The sequence below is a fragment of the Colletotrichum jinshuiense genome, chromosome 8 (genome assembly GCF_051148585.1).
Source record: "Colletotrichum jinshuiense chromosome 8, complete sequence".
NCBI lineage: Eukaryota > Fungi > Ascomycota > Sordariomycetes > Glomerellales > Glomerellaceae > Colletotrichum > Colletotrichum jinshuiense.
In genome coordinates, this window is record NC_139315.1 from 2,688,280 (window position 1) to 2,699,805 (window position 11,526).

Sequence of the window (11,526 nt, forward strand, 5' to 3'; positions counted from 1 at the left end):
GTGGGTACGAGATCTCTGTGTTTCGTGCCTTCCCTTGGACATGGTGTTGGAAGGACTGCTTCAGGCAGGACTGATGCCCACCAAGGTAGTCACGCCTTCTGTCAACATATACCTACCTCCCATGTGGCAGTTGCCATTCCGTGATGGATCTTCAGGAAAGTGCTCTCAATCACCCGGTTTTGGCCAGTAAGCCGGCGGGAAAGTGAGAGCTCCTCAGTCATGATCTGAAATGTGCGGGATAGGGGTGGCAAGTAACTGGTTTGGCCCCAGGCTAACATCCTCCCTACTCATGCGATCACTTTCCGGAGCATCTTGAAACGAGGAAGTCGAAGTCGAGAACACAAGAACGAACTCTGACTGCATATTTTATGCTGCGTAAGTGCATGTCAAGGCGAGCTAGCGGACTGTTGTCGACACGGGCCCCACGTGACAGACGGTCTTGAGAAGACCTCGGACCGGCTCGCAAGTGCGGGGAATATCTCGAGTTCGATGTTCAAAACTACCTTTCGTGCAGGGTAAACAACTCATTGACAACTTTCCGGGCCTCGAAACCCTCAATGTCTCGTGTGGTCTTGCTAACATGGACCTCTTAAAAGACGCTATTTCCCAGGCCATCAAGCCTATGTCCCAATTCGGCACTCCAAGCCGGACACTGGGGTTCTGATTGGTCTCGCCCAAACACCCTGTTCCACTCGGAGCGACGCCCTGCGTGAATAGTGTCAGTGACTCAACCAGACCCTCATATTTATTTCACGCTTCATCTCCTCTTTTACCAAAAGCCTGGCTTTCATTTCTTGCATTGAGACAATTCTGACCTCTTCCATTAAGACAATATCACTTTTTCAGCAACGTCTTGTGTCCTTTCCTCAGCCCAGTATGAGCAGACGAAACATCAGCTCCGGCTCCGCCTTCGAGGCGCAGATCGGCTACTCCCGCGCGGTAGTCTCGGGCGATTTCATCTTTGTGTCCGGAACCACAGGGTCTGTCTCCTGCTTTCCCATCCCGCCGTTACACATGCCGTGATATCCGTGGCTCTGCATGCTAAACAACGGACTGGGCAAACAGCTACAACTACCAGACCGGCGTCATATCCCCCAACATCGTCGAGCAGACGGAGCAGACGATGCAGAACATCGCCGCCGCCCTCGCCGAGGCTGGCGCCGAGATCAAGGACGTCGTCCGCGTGCGCTACATCCTCCCCGACCGCAACGACTTCCAGAAGACCTGGCCAGTGCTCCAGAAGTACTTTGGCGATGTGAGGCCCGCGGCCACCATGGTTCAGGCCGGGTTGATGGAGGACGCGATGAAGATTGAGATTGAGGTTACAGCAAAGAAGTAGGGTCCCGGCGCGCGAAAGCCGTGCTTAAAAGTCCGGGTTTGCGTGACATACCCAGCCAGCTAGCCATTGTAGATATTGCCGAGTTGCTCTGCTGGTCGGACTCCATACCACAAAATCATTGACGTCGCTATTGTCCCGGCTCGTGCCTCCCGGTCCAAATAATTGACAACGAACTGTTCATCTTCTTTGTCCTAGCCTGCCTTATGCTGCACACTTGTTGGGTTCCCCGAAACCAATACTTATCAGTGGACACATGCGGCATAGCCCACAGGGGCCCAGGGATCCAAGGCGCTGATATGTTACCGGCGTCGGCCGTCTTCGGGTAGAATTTAGGTCGAGGCCAAGGGTTTGGTCGGCGACCACAGGGGCTGTATTTAGTTTGGAAGACAACATTGACTCCCGTGTTTGCTGGCTACTCACTTCAGCAGCCGGGTTTCGCTCTACGTTGTCTGATTGCCAGTCAGGCCCAGCGGTGTAGATGAAGGCCAGCCACTGCTCTGTGACCCAGGCGCACCCTTCACAGTATCAGTAATGAATGGTGATTCGTACCCTTGGAACTCTTCAAATTATTGGAACAGTCAATTTGTAGATTGACGCCGTGTGCGCCTAAGCTATGCGAGAAAGGAAAGCATGAGAAAAGCAAAAAGAAAGAAAGCCAGGGGCAATTAAACAGTCGAAATGCCACTAGGTTAGCTCAAGTACGTGGCAACCAGAGCTCCGGCGCCAAACATGGAGATGATGGTGACGAAGCTGGCGGTAGAAAAGACAGAAACGCCGCTGAGCCCGTGGCCAGACGTGCAACCCCCCGCGATCCTGGAACCCAGGCCGATGAGGAACCCGCCCCCAGCAGCCAACGCCGGCGAGACAACCGCATCGTCGGCGCCGACCGCCAGCGCAGGGTACGCAGCCGCGATCGCCCACGCGCCGGCGGCCAGGCCCGCGGAGAAGAGGATGTTGCTGTACGAAGACGGCTTCCCCTTCTCGCCGCCGCCCTGGACCGCCCACCAAAAGTACCGCCCGATCTCATCGTACGACGTCGAAACGCCGAGCATCGACTTGCGGCTGAGCAGGGAGAACAGCTGCGCGAGGCCGATGAACACCCCGCCGATTGTGGGGGCGACTACGGCGTAGGGGCTCGCGGGGGTGTACTTCATCGTCGCGTAGATGACACCCGCAAAGACGGCTTCGACGCCGAGGAATGCCACGAGCCTGCTTAGGCCAACGCGCTCTTGGATGGTGAGCTTAGGGTTCTCGGGCGCGGCATTGCTGGCGTTGCTTGTGATTACTTTCTGCAGGAAGCCCGTCCACGCGATGCCGGCGAGCGCGGCGCCACCGAGGACGTAGACGCCAGATTCGGTCCCGACGGCGATCTGGGCGAGGACAGTCCCCGGGCAGGAGCCCGAGAGGGCCATGCCGGCGCCGAGGACAGAGCCGCCGATGATGTTGCCGTCATACTGCGAAAAGAGACCCAGGCGGGAGGGGCTGCGGGGCTTGGGGCGGACGTAGCCCAGTTGGTCCAAAGTGAGGACGATGAAGCTGGGTCGCGAGTCAGTCTTTTGAAGTTCTTGCTGAAGCTCCAACGGGATGCAGTGGCGGCCTACGTGCTGCTGGCTGCGGCCGCGAGGAAGGCCTGGATCATATGCCAGTTCTCGAGCTTGAGCTGGGCGATGATGACGGAAGGCTGGTAGACGCCCGCTGCCACCAGGGCGGCGCCGAATGCGCCGCCGGAAAGAACCGTCGTTGCCATGACTCAATGGGATGATGAGATATGACAGCGTTTGTGGATTTCGGAACGAACTGTTGCCAGCCGAAGGGTCCGCGCAAGGTTGGAGGGGTGCTTTTGATGAGTGGTCGACGAGAATAAGAAGTCGCGATACGTGTAAAAAGTCTGAACAGGTGCCAAACCCGCCGGTACCTCGGGTGAACTTATACAACCTCGATCCGGAGCATCGGAAACTATGTTTGTCGCGGAGAAAGATAGTGGCCGTCGTTAATCAGCTCTCCGTCAATTAGTGCATCAAGCCCAAAGCCCACAGTCGTCGGGGACTTGATCAGAGGTTTGAGAAATTGTCGGGTAGCGGGGCCCCAATTATTAATCCCCATCGTCAAAGGCCGAAGGGACCCCTGCAGTGGCGCATCGTAGTAGCCCGTCCGCATCTGTATAATGGCCGTCCAAGGCTGTGATGAGCAGTTCCCTTTGACTCGTCGAAGATGGGTTGTGGTGTTGGTGTTCGGATGGCAGGTGGCGTTCACTTGTTCCCTTTTTGAGCCCATGACGCCTTTTCCAAGCCCGCCGACGACATGGCGCTAGATCAGCACAAAGCCACCGAAACGGATGGCCGGGTGCTGTTTCTGGCCTTTCCAGAGGCAATTGGCTCACGGGATCATTCCCCAGCTGGAAGCGAACAAGACGAGGACACAATTAGAGGGCGCCAACATTGTGGAGTGGTGCGGTGCGCGTGCATGGAAGGTCGGCAATCTGGATCGCAGATCCTTTCAAGATATCAATCATAAGGATCAATAAGGTTGCAATAATCCATTCAATGCCGGCCAGGGATGTCCCTGAGCAAACCGAATTTCCAGGGATGTAAGTCCCCGAGAACTTGGATGGACGGCGACCTCGAGGAGGGACAATCGCCGACGTCTAGTACTACCGAGGGCACGGGCGTCGCCGGTAGTGGGGCCCTTTTCGCCGGCATGCTTGGTCGCCGGGGCGTCGTGTAAGCCAGCCGGATTCATCGGTGACCAAGACTGTGGCCGAATGGCCTCGCATCTACAGGATTTGGCATCAATGGACGGCGAGACTTGGCTGAGATGTTTCGGGGTGTTGGATATAAGGCATGGAGCAGCGACGGGGTCGGGAATACAACCCGGGGTCAACAGAGATGGACAGCCTCATACACAACACAACCAAGATTTTGCAGAACACATTGTCAGTGAATCGCTTGCAAGCTAGAACATGGCTCAGGAGCCCTCCATTCATGAGATCTTCGAACCGGCGACGGGTACGTGGCAGTACATCGTCGCCGACCCCTCCACCAAAGCCGCCGTTATCATCGACTCCGTTCTCGACTTTGACCCGGCCAAGAGCGCAGTTTCAACGCATACGGCCGAAGGTCTTCTTGATGTGGTCCGAGACGAGGGTTACAGAGTGGTCAAAATCCTTGAGACACATGTCCACGCCGACCACTTGACCGCATCCAAGTATCTCCAGTCGCGGCTACGGGAGGTGCAGAACGGCGCAGCCCCCGAAATCTGCATCGGCAGGCGTATCGGGGATGTCCAGGAGACATTTGCCAAAAGGTATGGCATAGCCAGGGAGGAGTACGCCGATGCCTTTGACCGCCTGCTCGACGACGACGAGGTATTCGAGATCGGGGAGCTCAAGGCCAAGGCTCTGCATTTGCCGGGCCATACTCCAGACCATATGGGCTACATGATCGGAGGTACGATATGAGTAGGAGCTACGCGACCCGTAACTTGCTAACCAAAAACACAGCCAATGTCTTTGCGGGCGACTCGCTCTTTAACCACGACGTCGGATCCGCGCGCTGCGACTTCCCCGGCGGTAACGCCCGAGACCTCTTCGCCTCAGTGAGGCGGCTGTTAAATCTCCCGGAGAACACCAAAATATGGACCGGGCACGACTATCCGCCGGTTGGCCGGGGTCCTGTCGCGGCAACGGAAGTTGGCCGGCAAAAGGCCGAGAACAAGCACCTGGGAAAAGGTGTCACGGAGGAGGACTTTGTCAAGTGGCGCGAGGGAAGGGATTCCGCGCTCGGAGAGCCCAGGCTGATGCATTGGGCGCTGCAGGTCAATGTGAGGGCGGGCAGCATGCCGACTCCGACCAAGGATGGGGATCGATTGCTACACGTACCTGTCAAGATGGAGGGCGTGAGCTGGTGAGGGGTGGATGCCGGGGCGAGTGAATCCAATTACGCCAGACTCTCATGGTACACTGTTGGTCGCTGTTGGTCGCTGTCGGTCGCTGTCGGTCGTTGTTGTTAGCATATAGAGTACGTTAGCGAATTGTTTTGTGTTTATGAATGAATATGACCACAATGGTCTTTGGCTTTTCGTCTGTCATTTCCCTGAATCTAGTGCGACGGTGAGATTGTCACAAAATTGAGAAGCATCATTGAGTTGGTTTGTCAAGACCTACTGTGGCCCATGCGTCGCAGCCCCCACCAGCAGTGTCTGGAGATTCTACCGAGGCTCTTGATGGCCGTAGTCGTCATTGGATGCGGGGGGCCGGTCCCCCGGCCACATGGAGCAAAAGCCGGGGAAAATGCACCTTCCCCACCCAGTTACGCCGCCTCCGCCGGGGTCGGTTTATACTCTTGACATTAATAATACACTCAAGTTGAATCACCTACCCTCCATATAAGATCTTGTGGGCCGACATTGAATCCCAAATCAGGACTCGTGCACAGTGTATTCTCAGTAGCAGGGTCTAGATCATAATCACACAAACAAGGACTCGTGACGATGCCTCATTCCATCACCGTCAAACAGATCGAGGGGAAGCCTGGGAAGGTCTATTACCCGTGAGCACCACCCCCATGCTGTCTCTGTCAAGAAACCCGAGGCTTACACAGCTTCCAGTCTCCAGCTTAATGAAGTGCCCAAGCCCTCCCCGGGCCCCAAAGAGGTCCTGGTCCGGTTGACCGCCGCAGCCCTCAACCATCGTGACCTCTTTATCCGGCGCCACCTCTACCCGGGCATTTCCTTTGATCACCCGCTACTCTCAGATGGCTACGGAATTGTCGTCGAGGTCGGCAAAGACGCCAGCAAAGACCTGTTGGGCAAGCCCGTGCTCATCACACCCAGTCGCGGCTGGGCCTCCAGCCCCGACGGACCCGAAGATATTCGCAAGTTCAGCGTTATTGGCGGCACGCAGTTATACCCCGACGGCACAGCGCAGGACTACCTCGCTCTTCCGGAGACCGAAGTCGAGCTGGCCCCGGAGCATCTGACCCCGGCCGAAGGCGCGGCCCTACCCCTGGTTGGACTGACAGGCTGGCGCGCCCTCGTAACCAAGAGCGGCAACGCCGAGAAGGGCAGGAACATCCTGGTCACGGGAATCGGCGGCGGCGTGGCGCTTCAGGTTCTCCAGTTTGCCGTCGCCTTTGGCTGCAACGTGTACGTGACCTCTGGCGACGAGGTCAAGATTGAAAAGGCCAAGAAGCTGGGTGCCGCTGGGGGTGTGAACTACAAGAAGGACGGCTGGGAGAAGGAACTGCAGGCCCAGCTACCCAAGTCGCGGCCTTACCTAGACGCCGTGATCGACGGAGCGGGAGGAGACGTTGTCGGCAAGACGGTCAAGCTGCTCAAGCCTGGCGGTGTCATTAGCCAGTATGGTATGACGGTGTCGCCGCGGATGGACTGGGTGATGCAGGCCGTGCTCAAGAACGTGGATCTCAAGGGAACCACCATGGGATCGCGGGAGGAGTTCAGGGACATGGTTGCCTTTGCGAGGGAAAGGAAGATTAGGCCAGTCGTAAGCCAGACGGTGAAGGGTCTGACGAATTTGGAAGGTATCGAAGGGCTGTTCAAGGAGATGGACGCAGGCAGGCAGTTTGGCAAACTCGTTATTGAGTTTGAAGAGACTTCGGCGTCGCCAAGATTGTAAGAAGAGGTTACGACTAGTTACATGACCCTCCTGATCTAGATAGGGTATGATAGAATATGTTACAAGCTCTGTAGTGAGCAAAGCAGCCCCATGTAACGTCAAAGTTTTGCAACAGTCAGTTGATCGCGGATTCTTTGAATGGAATCAAACTCGAGGCTGATGAAGTTTGCATTTACGCAAATTCACCAGAAACATTCATTTAACCTTCTTCAAGCCGGAAAGAGTTAGTTACCCCTTTAAAACCCTCTATTAAGAGTAAGAGAGGTTTTCAACTGTAGACTTATTTTGACAAAACAAAAAAAGGATCTTGGGTAGTTCTATTAGTCTCAACTCGAAGGCAGTCGGCCCGGGAACACATTTAGGAGCGCCGTCCACCAGTCACAACCGCATTATCAACATCATATTCTCAACATTCCTTGTTGTTCCATGCGAGCTGTACAAGTCGATTCAGGTGCGGATGTTTTCCCTGGCATACTGCCGACGAAGAAGAAGCAAAACATACCTTGAGGCTGTTGCAGGACCGCAGGGGTTTCTACCTCTTTGTCGTCTTCAACCCCTCTTCCTGTCCATCATGTCTCCTTCTTACCTTGGTTTACTACTGGTTTCGGTTTCTTTCCTTGTCATTAGGATAAACTTTTGAATCTACACGCGTGGTGTGTAGCCCATATGCCATTGTCTAACCTCCCGCTCCTTCCTCCTTGACCTTGGTGACCACCGACTTGCCCCTTTCAAGTTTGTGCCTTCCTTCTTCTTGGGCCACGTTTAGGATTCTCAGTGTTTTCTTTCAATGCTCATGTCAACTTAGGATTCTTCTCTACTTAACACAAAGAGCTCGTTTCCTTCGCATAGATACGCCGCAATAACAGCCTCCGTCACTCGACAAAAACCAAGGAGTGAATCTCCACGCCGAACTCTCCTGCAAGATCCTACCACGATGTGGCACGAAGCCATACCGATGTTATTGGCGGTTGCACTTACGCTTCTTACAAGCGTGAAAACCGCCGCCGCCATGGGTACCATCATCGACCTCAAGACTGCTCACAATCCGGAGGAGCTTGCTGGCAACGATGACCCCTCCAAATTCTTCGACAAGCGCCTTTTCCCCAAGCTCGCTCTCGGATATCATCTCGAGCCCAGGACCTTCCCTCACGATAACCCCTTCAACATCACCGAGGAGGAAGCACTCAAGCACGGCTGGAAGCTGTTCCCCGTCGACCCTGAGCACTGGGATGCCCTCGTGAACAACACCCACCTCAATCTCGAATACCAACCCATCGAAGACGACCTCCCGCTGCAACGCCGCGGATGCACGGAGAACATCGACCGGGAGAAAAACCCACCCGATCCGACCGACTGGTGCACCCCTTCCAAGAACCCCAAGGACTGCATGTTTATACTCTGGCTACACGACGGCGGCAATTACTATTTCCCCAACCGCGCCTGGATCTTCGACAACACTTGCGAGTTTATCGGATCGAAAGTCCCCTTCCCGTGGGGCGACTGGCAAGAGGTCTGCTCTCGCCTCCGCTGGGTCACCCTCTTCTGGGTCAACCGCCAGTTGTGGCCTCACCTTGCGTACGCCGGCCGCTACTACAACAGCTGGGACTCTGGCTGGGAGCTGTGGTACCCAGACGACAACCCAACCCACTTCATGTACCGCCGCTACTTTGACTGCTCTGATCCCAAAGCGGGCAGTTCAATCAACTGATATCAATAACTACTGGATGCGACAGTCGAGAAACTGCTGCCCCGTGGGACCGACAGATCCAGCACACGACTTGAGGACTCGACGTGAGGGGATTAGGATCGGACACCCGTGTGGGGAGGGATTTGGTGTTGGTACACAGGATCCATTGCTAGAGACCAAGGTCTGTTTGGTTCATTTAACTTTGTAGACACCAGTCTCAATTCAAATGCATTACACATCCCGTGGTTACCTATAGTGAAATCATTTTTGCTCTGATGTACAGCCCATGAGGCGTCGCAGCTCCAGCAGTTCGCCACGGCACAAGTGAGAAGGCTCTTGAACTCTTGAATGGAAGGGTATCTTGGGTGAGCTAACACCTCACCTATGTACGTGGCGACCCCCTGCCTGCAAAGATGCAACAAACATCTGCTCCGATCCACAACCTCTCCGCCGCATTTTACACGTCCGCCCCTCACTCGTCGTCCTCGCTCTTCTTTCTCTTCTTTTTCTTGTGGCCCAGCTCCTCGGGCGGTATGAAGTCCTTTTCCCTCTCCCGCAGCCTCTCCTCCTTCTTCTGCTTCTGCTGCTCCATCCGCTCGGCCTGCGCGGCCTTGTTTTTGGCCTCCTTGCCCAAAAAGTATTCTCCCGTCTCGATCTGCTTGTCGACCTTGCTCTTCTCGGGCGCGGGCGGGAAGGGCGTGTAGACCTTCTTGCTCTTGTCGGTGACGTTGACCGGCACGCGTCTGCTGCTGAGCGTCTTCTTCTTGAAGTTGGGGAGGAAGCGGTCCCAGCTCTCGGTGGCCAGGTCCGGGTCCTTGGCGAGCTCGCGCTTGATCATGAGCTCCTTGATGTGGTAGATGGGGTGGATGTTGGCCATGCAATCCTCGACGACGCGGCGCACCTCCTTGAGACCCTTGAAGGGCCCCATGACGGAGACGGTGCTGCCCTGCACGAGGATGTAGGTCTGGGTGAGGAGCTCGAGGGCCTTGAGGGTCGAGCCGTTGGGGCCGAGGATGCGCTGGCGGCGCTTGACGTAGCGCTCCTTGTTGCGCACCAGGTTGCGGATCTTGATGACGTCGCACGCGACGCCGTCTTCGAGGATCTTGAGCGCCTGGGGCGCGGGGACGCTTCGGGCGAGGAGCTTGATCAGGTCACGGGCGTTGAGGATGGCGGCGGGGTCAAAGGTTTTTCTGGACGTCGGGTGTTAGTTCCGGCATGGACAGGTGCAAAGAGCAAGGCAGGCGGGGAAGGGGGGGAATGGCTGGAGAGACTCACCTTGTCGTCTTGACAGTCATTGAACCTTCGATCAAGTCGAGCGAGCAGGCGATGCCCGTCTTCTCGAGGGCCTTGGTGACGAGAGGCCATGCCTCCTTCAGGTACACTTCGCGGTACTTGGGGAAGACGATCGCAAAGGACGACTCCTCGGCGAAAGTGCCGCCGGCGTTGTCGGCGGGGGTGAAGGCGTCAATCTTCCATTTGTCAATGTCGTCCGTGTCCCACGGCTTGTCCTTCTTGTATGTGGAGGGCATCTTGGCGGTTGTCGTGTGATCGAAAAACGCAAGTTTGCTGCCGTCTGTTTACAAGCCGGAGAAAAAGTTTAGGAAGTACAGCGCCAGTGGCAGTATTTTCTTATCGGCATGGTTATCGGTGAGGGTGGTGGGGCGGCTCGGTTGTGCGGGTCCAGTGTCCCGTCCCAGAGCCTTTGGCTCCAACCTAACAACTGGGAGGAAACACGGGATGTAGCCGCAGGGTTGCTCCGTTCTTAGTTCCCCCTCTCTCCCTCCCGTTGTTATCATGTTATCGAGAGTCCGATTTTTTCTTCTAGAAAGTCTTCGCCTAGAGTTGCAAACACTTGCAGAATCAAAATGAAGCTCTCAAAGGCCTGCTTGAGGGTCCACGTTCAGCCTCAGGAGCATTAAGACACCAGCAACAAGCAAACCGATTGGAGTTCCAGATTGACGGCTGCTAGCTAGATCTTTAATCAGGAAGTTGACTTAGGTAGAGTTGCGAATTGGCAGCAACATAGTATATCAGACCCGGTTGGCGGCGACATTAGTGTGTACGACGCCTCACAAGCCAGCCCATTCAGAGGTTCAGCCACAACTCAAAGGCACGACGAAGCCCAGGCTATCCTCAGCGAGGAACCAACCGAATTTTTTCGCCATTCTTTTTAAACTTGTTTATCAATTTATTTACTGTTCGAATTTTTTCGAAAAAAAAATTTCGAATTTTTTTGGCCAGGGGCTGTTCCGACATGTGATATGCCAATAGCTCTCACCCACGTAATCCCCGTGTCTTGATGTCGATAAAATGGTAAAAGACACTGCATCGCACGCTACGTACATCGAGGTTCCAATGTTGTGTCAGCGAACACGAGAGCAGAGCCTGCCCTGGCTTTCAGGCTTTAGCAGACTCCGCAAAGGGGGCGGCACTACGATAAAGGGAGAAGATCAGATAACGGCGAAGCATTGCCTTTTTCAACGCAATACAGGGGGGGTCGATACCCCCCTATTACGTTGTGGAATACAAGAAAAATCAAGATCTCGACCCATTCAAGCAGCTCAGGTGTCCTACCGTAGGTACATAAGGCTGAGGGATGCTCCATTACCAGTATCCGGTCCAATCAGACCACGGTTTCTGTAATACGGTTCCAGTGGTAGCCCCCGAAATGGCCACTAAACAGCGGCACTTTGATAGGCCAAATCGCCAGTTATCGCGTAGTAAAATGTCCTCCCGTTCGATTAAGGAGACGCGGGCATCGGCCATCATCGACCATTCCATCTCCCTTCACCCCCTCCAGAGCCCGACAGCAACTCTCCGTTTCCCATAATGTCTAAGACCTGGTTGTAGCTTCACATCTCACTTTAG

The 11,526-nt window shown here is 55.2% G+C and overlaps 6 protein-coding genes across 6 annotated transcripts; 4 read left to right on the forward strand and 2 right to left on the reverse strand.

The window, feature by feature from the left end:
- Positions 1 to 876: 876 nt before the first annotated feature.
- Positions 877 to 1,339, forward strand: EsH8_VIII_000723 (Endoribonuclease L-PSP/chorismate mutase-like protein; the record flags this gene model as incomplete). The annotated part of the gene is made up of 2 exons (XM_083269765.1): positions 877 to 980; positions 1,066 to 1,339. 2 exons carry the CDS (start codon positions 877 to 879, stop codon positions 1,337 to 1,339), a joined length of 378 nt encoding a protein of 125 aa, XP_083129533.1.
- A 689-nt stretch (positions 1,340 to 2,028) lies between these two features.
- Positions 2,029 to 3,086, reverse strand: EsH8_VIII_000724 (uncharacterized protein; the record flags this gene model as incomplete). The annotated part of the gene is made up of 2 exons (XM_083269766.1): positions 2,029 to 2,875; positions 2,941 to 3,086. 2 exons carry the CDS (start codon positions 3,084 to 3,086, stop codon positions 2,029 to 2,031), a joined length of 993 nt encoding a protein of 330 aa, XP_083129534.1.
- Positions 3,087 to 4,298: 1,212 nt separating this feature from the next.
- On the forward strand, positions 4,299 to 5,245 carry EsH8_VIII_000725 (MBL fold metallo-hydrolase; the record flags this gene model as incomplete). The annotated part of the gene is made up of 2 exons (XM_083269767.1): positions 4,299 to 4,785; positions 4,839 to 5,245. 2 exons carry the CDS (start codon positions 4,299 to 4,301, stop codon positions 5,243 to 5,245), a joined length of 894 nt encoding a protein of 297 aa, XP_083129535.1.
- Positions 5,246 to 5,827: 582 nt separating this feature from the next.
- Positions 5,828 to 6,971, forward strand: EsH8_VIII_000726 (uncharacterized protein; the record flags this gene model as incomplete). Its single annotated transcript, XM_083269768.1, has 2 exons — positions 5,828 to 5,886; positions 5,945 to 6,971. The coding sequence occupies 2 exons, from the start codon at positions 5,828 to 5,830 to the stop codon at positions 6,969 to 6,971; spliced, it is 1,086 nt and encodes a 361-aa protein (XP_083129536.1).
- A 934-nt stretch (positions 6,972 to 7,905) lies between these two features.
- EsH8_VIII_000727 (uncharacterized protein) lies at positions 7,906 to 8,679 on the forward strand (the record flags this gene model as incomplete). The annotated part of the gene is made up of 1 exon (XM_083269769.1): positions 7,906 to 8,679. The coding sequence occupies one exon, from the start codon at positions 7,906 to 7,908 to the stop codon at positions 8,677 to 8,679; it is 774 nt and encodes a 257-aa protein (XP_083129537.1).
- Positions 8,680 to 9,130: 451 nt separating this feature from the next.
- On the reverse strand, positions 9,131 to 10,187 carry EsH8_VIII_000728 (ribosome biosynthesis protein KRR1; the record flags this gene model as incomplete). Its single annotated transcript, XM_083269770.1, has 2 exons — positions 9,131 to 9,848; positions 9,934 to 10,187. 2 exons carry the CDS (start codon positions 10,185 to 10,187, stop codon positions 9,131 to 9,133), a joined length of 972 nt encoding a protein of 323 aa, XP_083129538.1.
- Between the last annotated feature and the right edge of the window lie 1,339 nt (positions 10,188 to 11,526).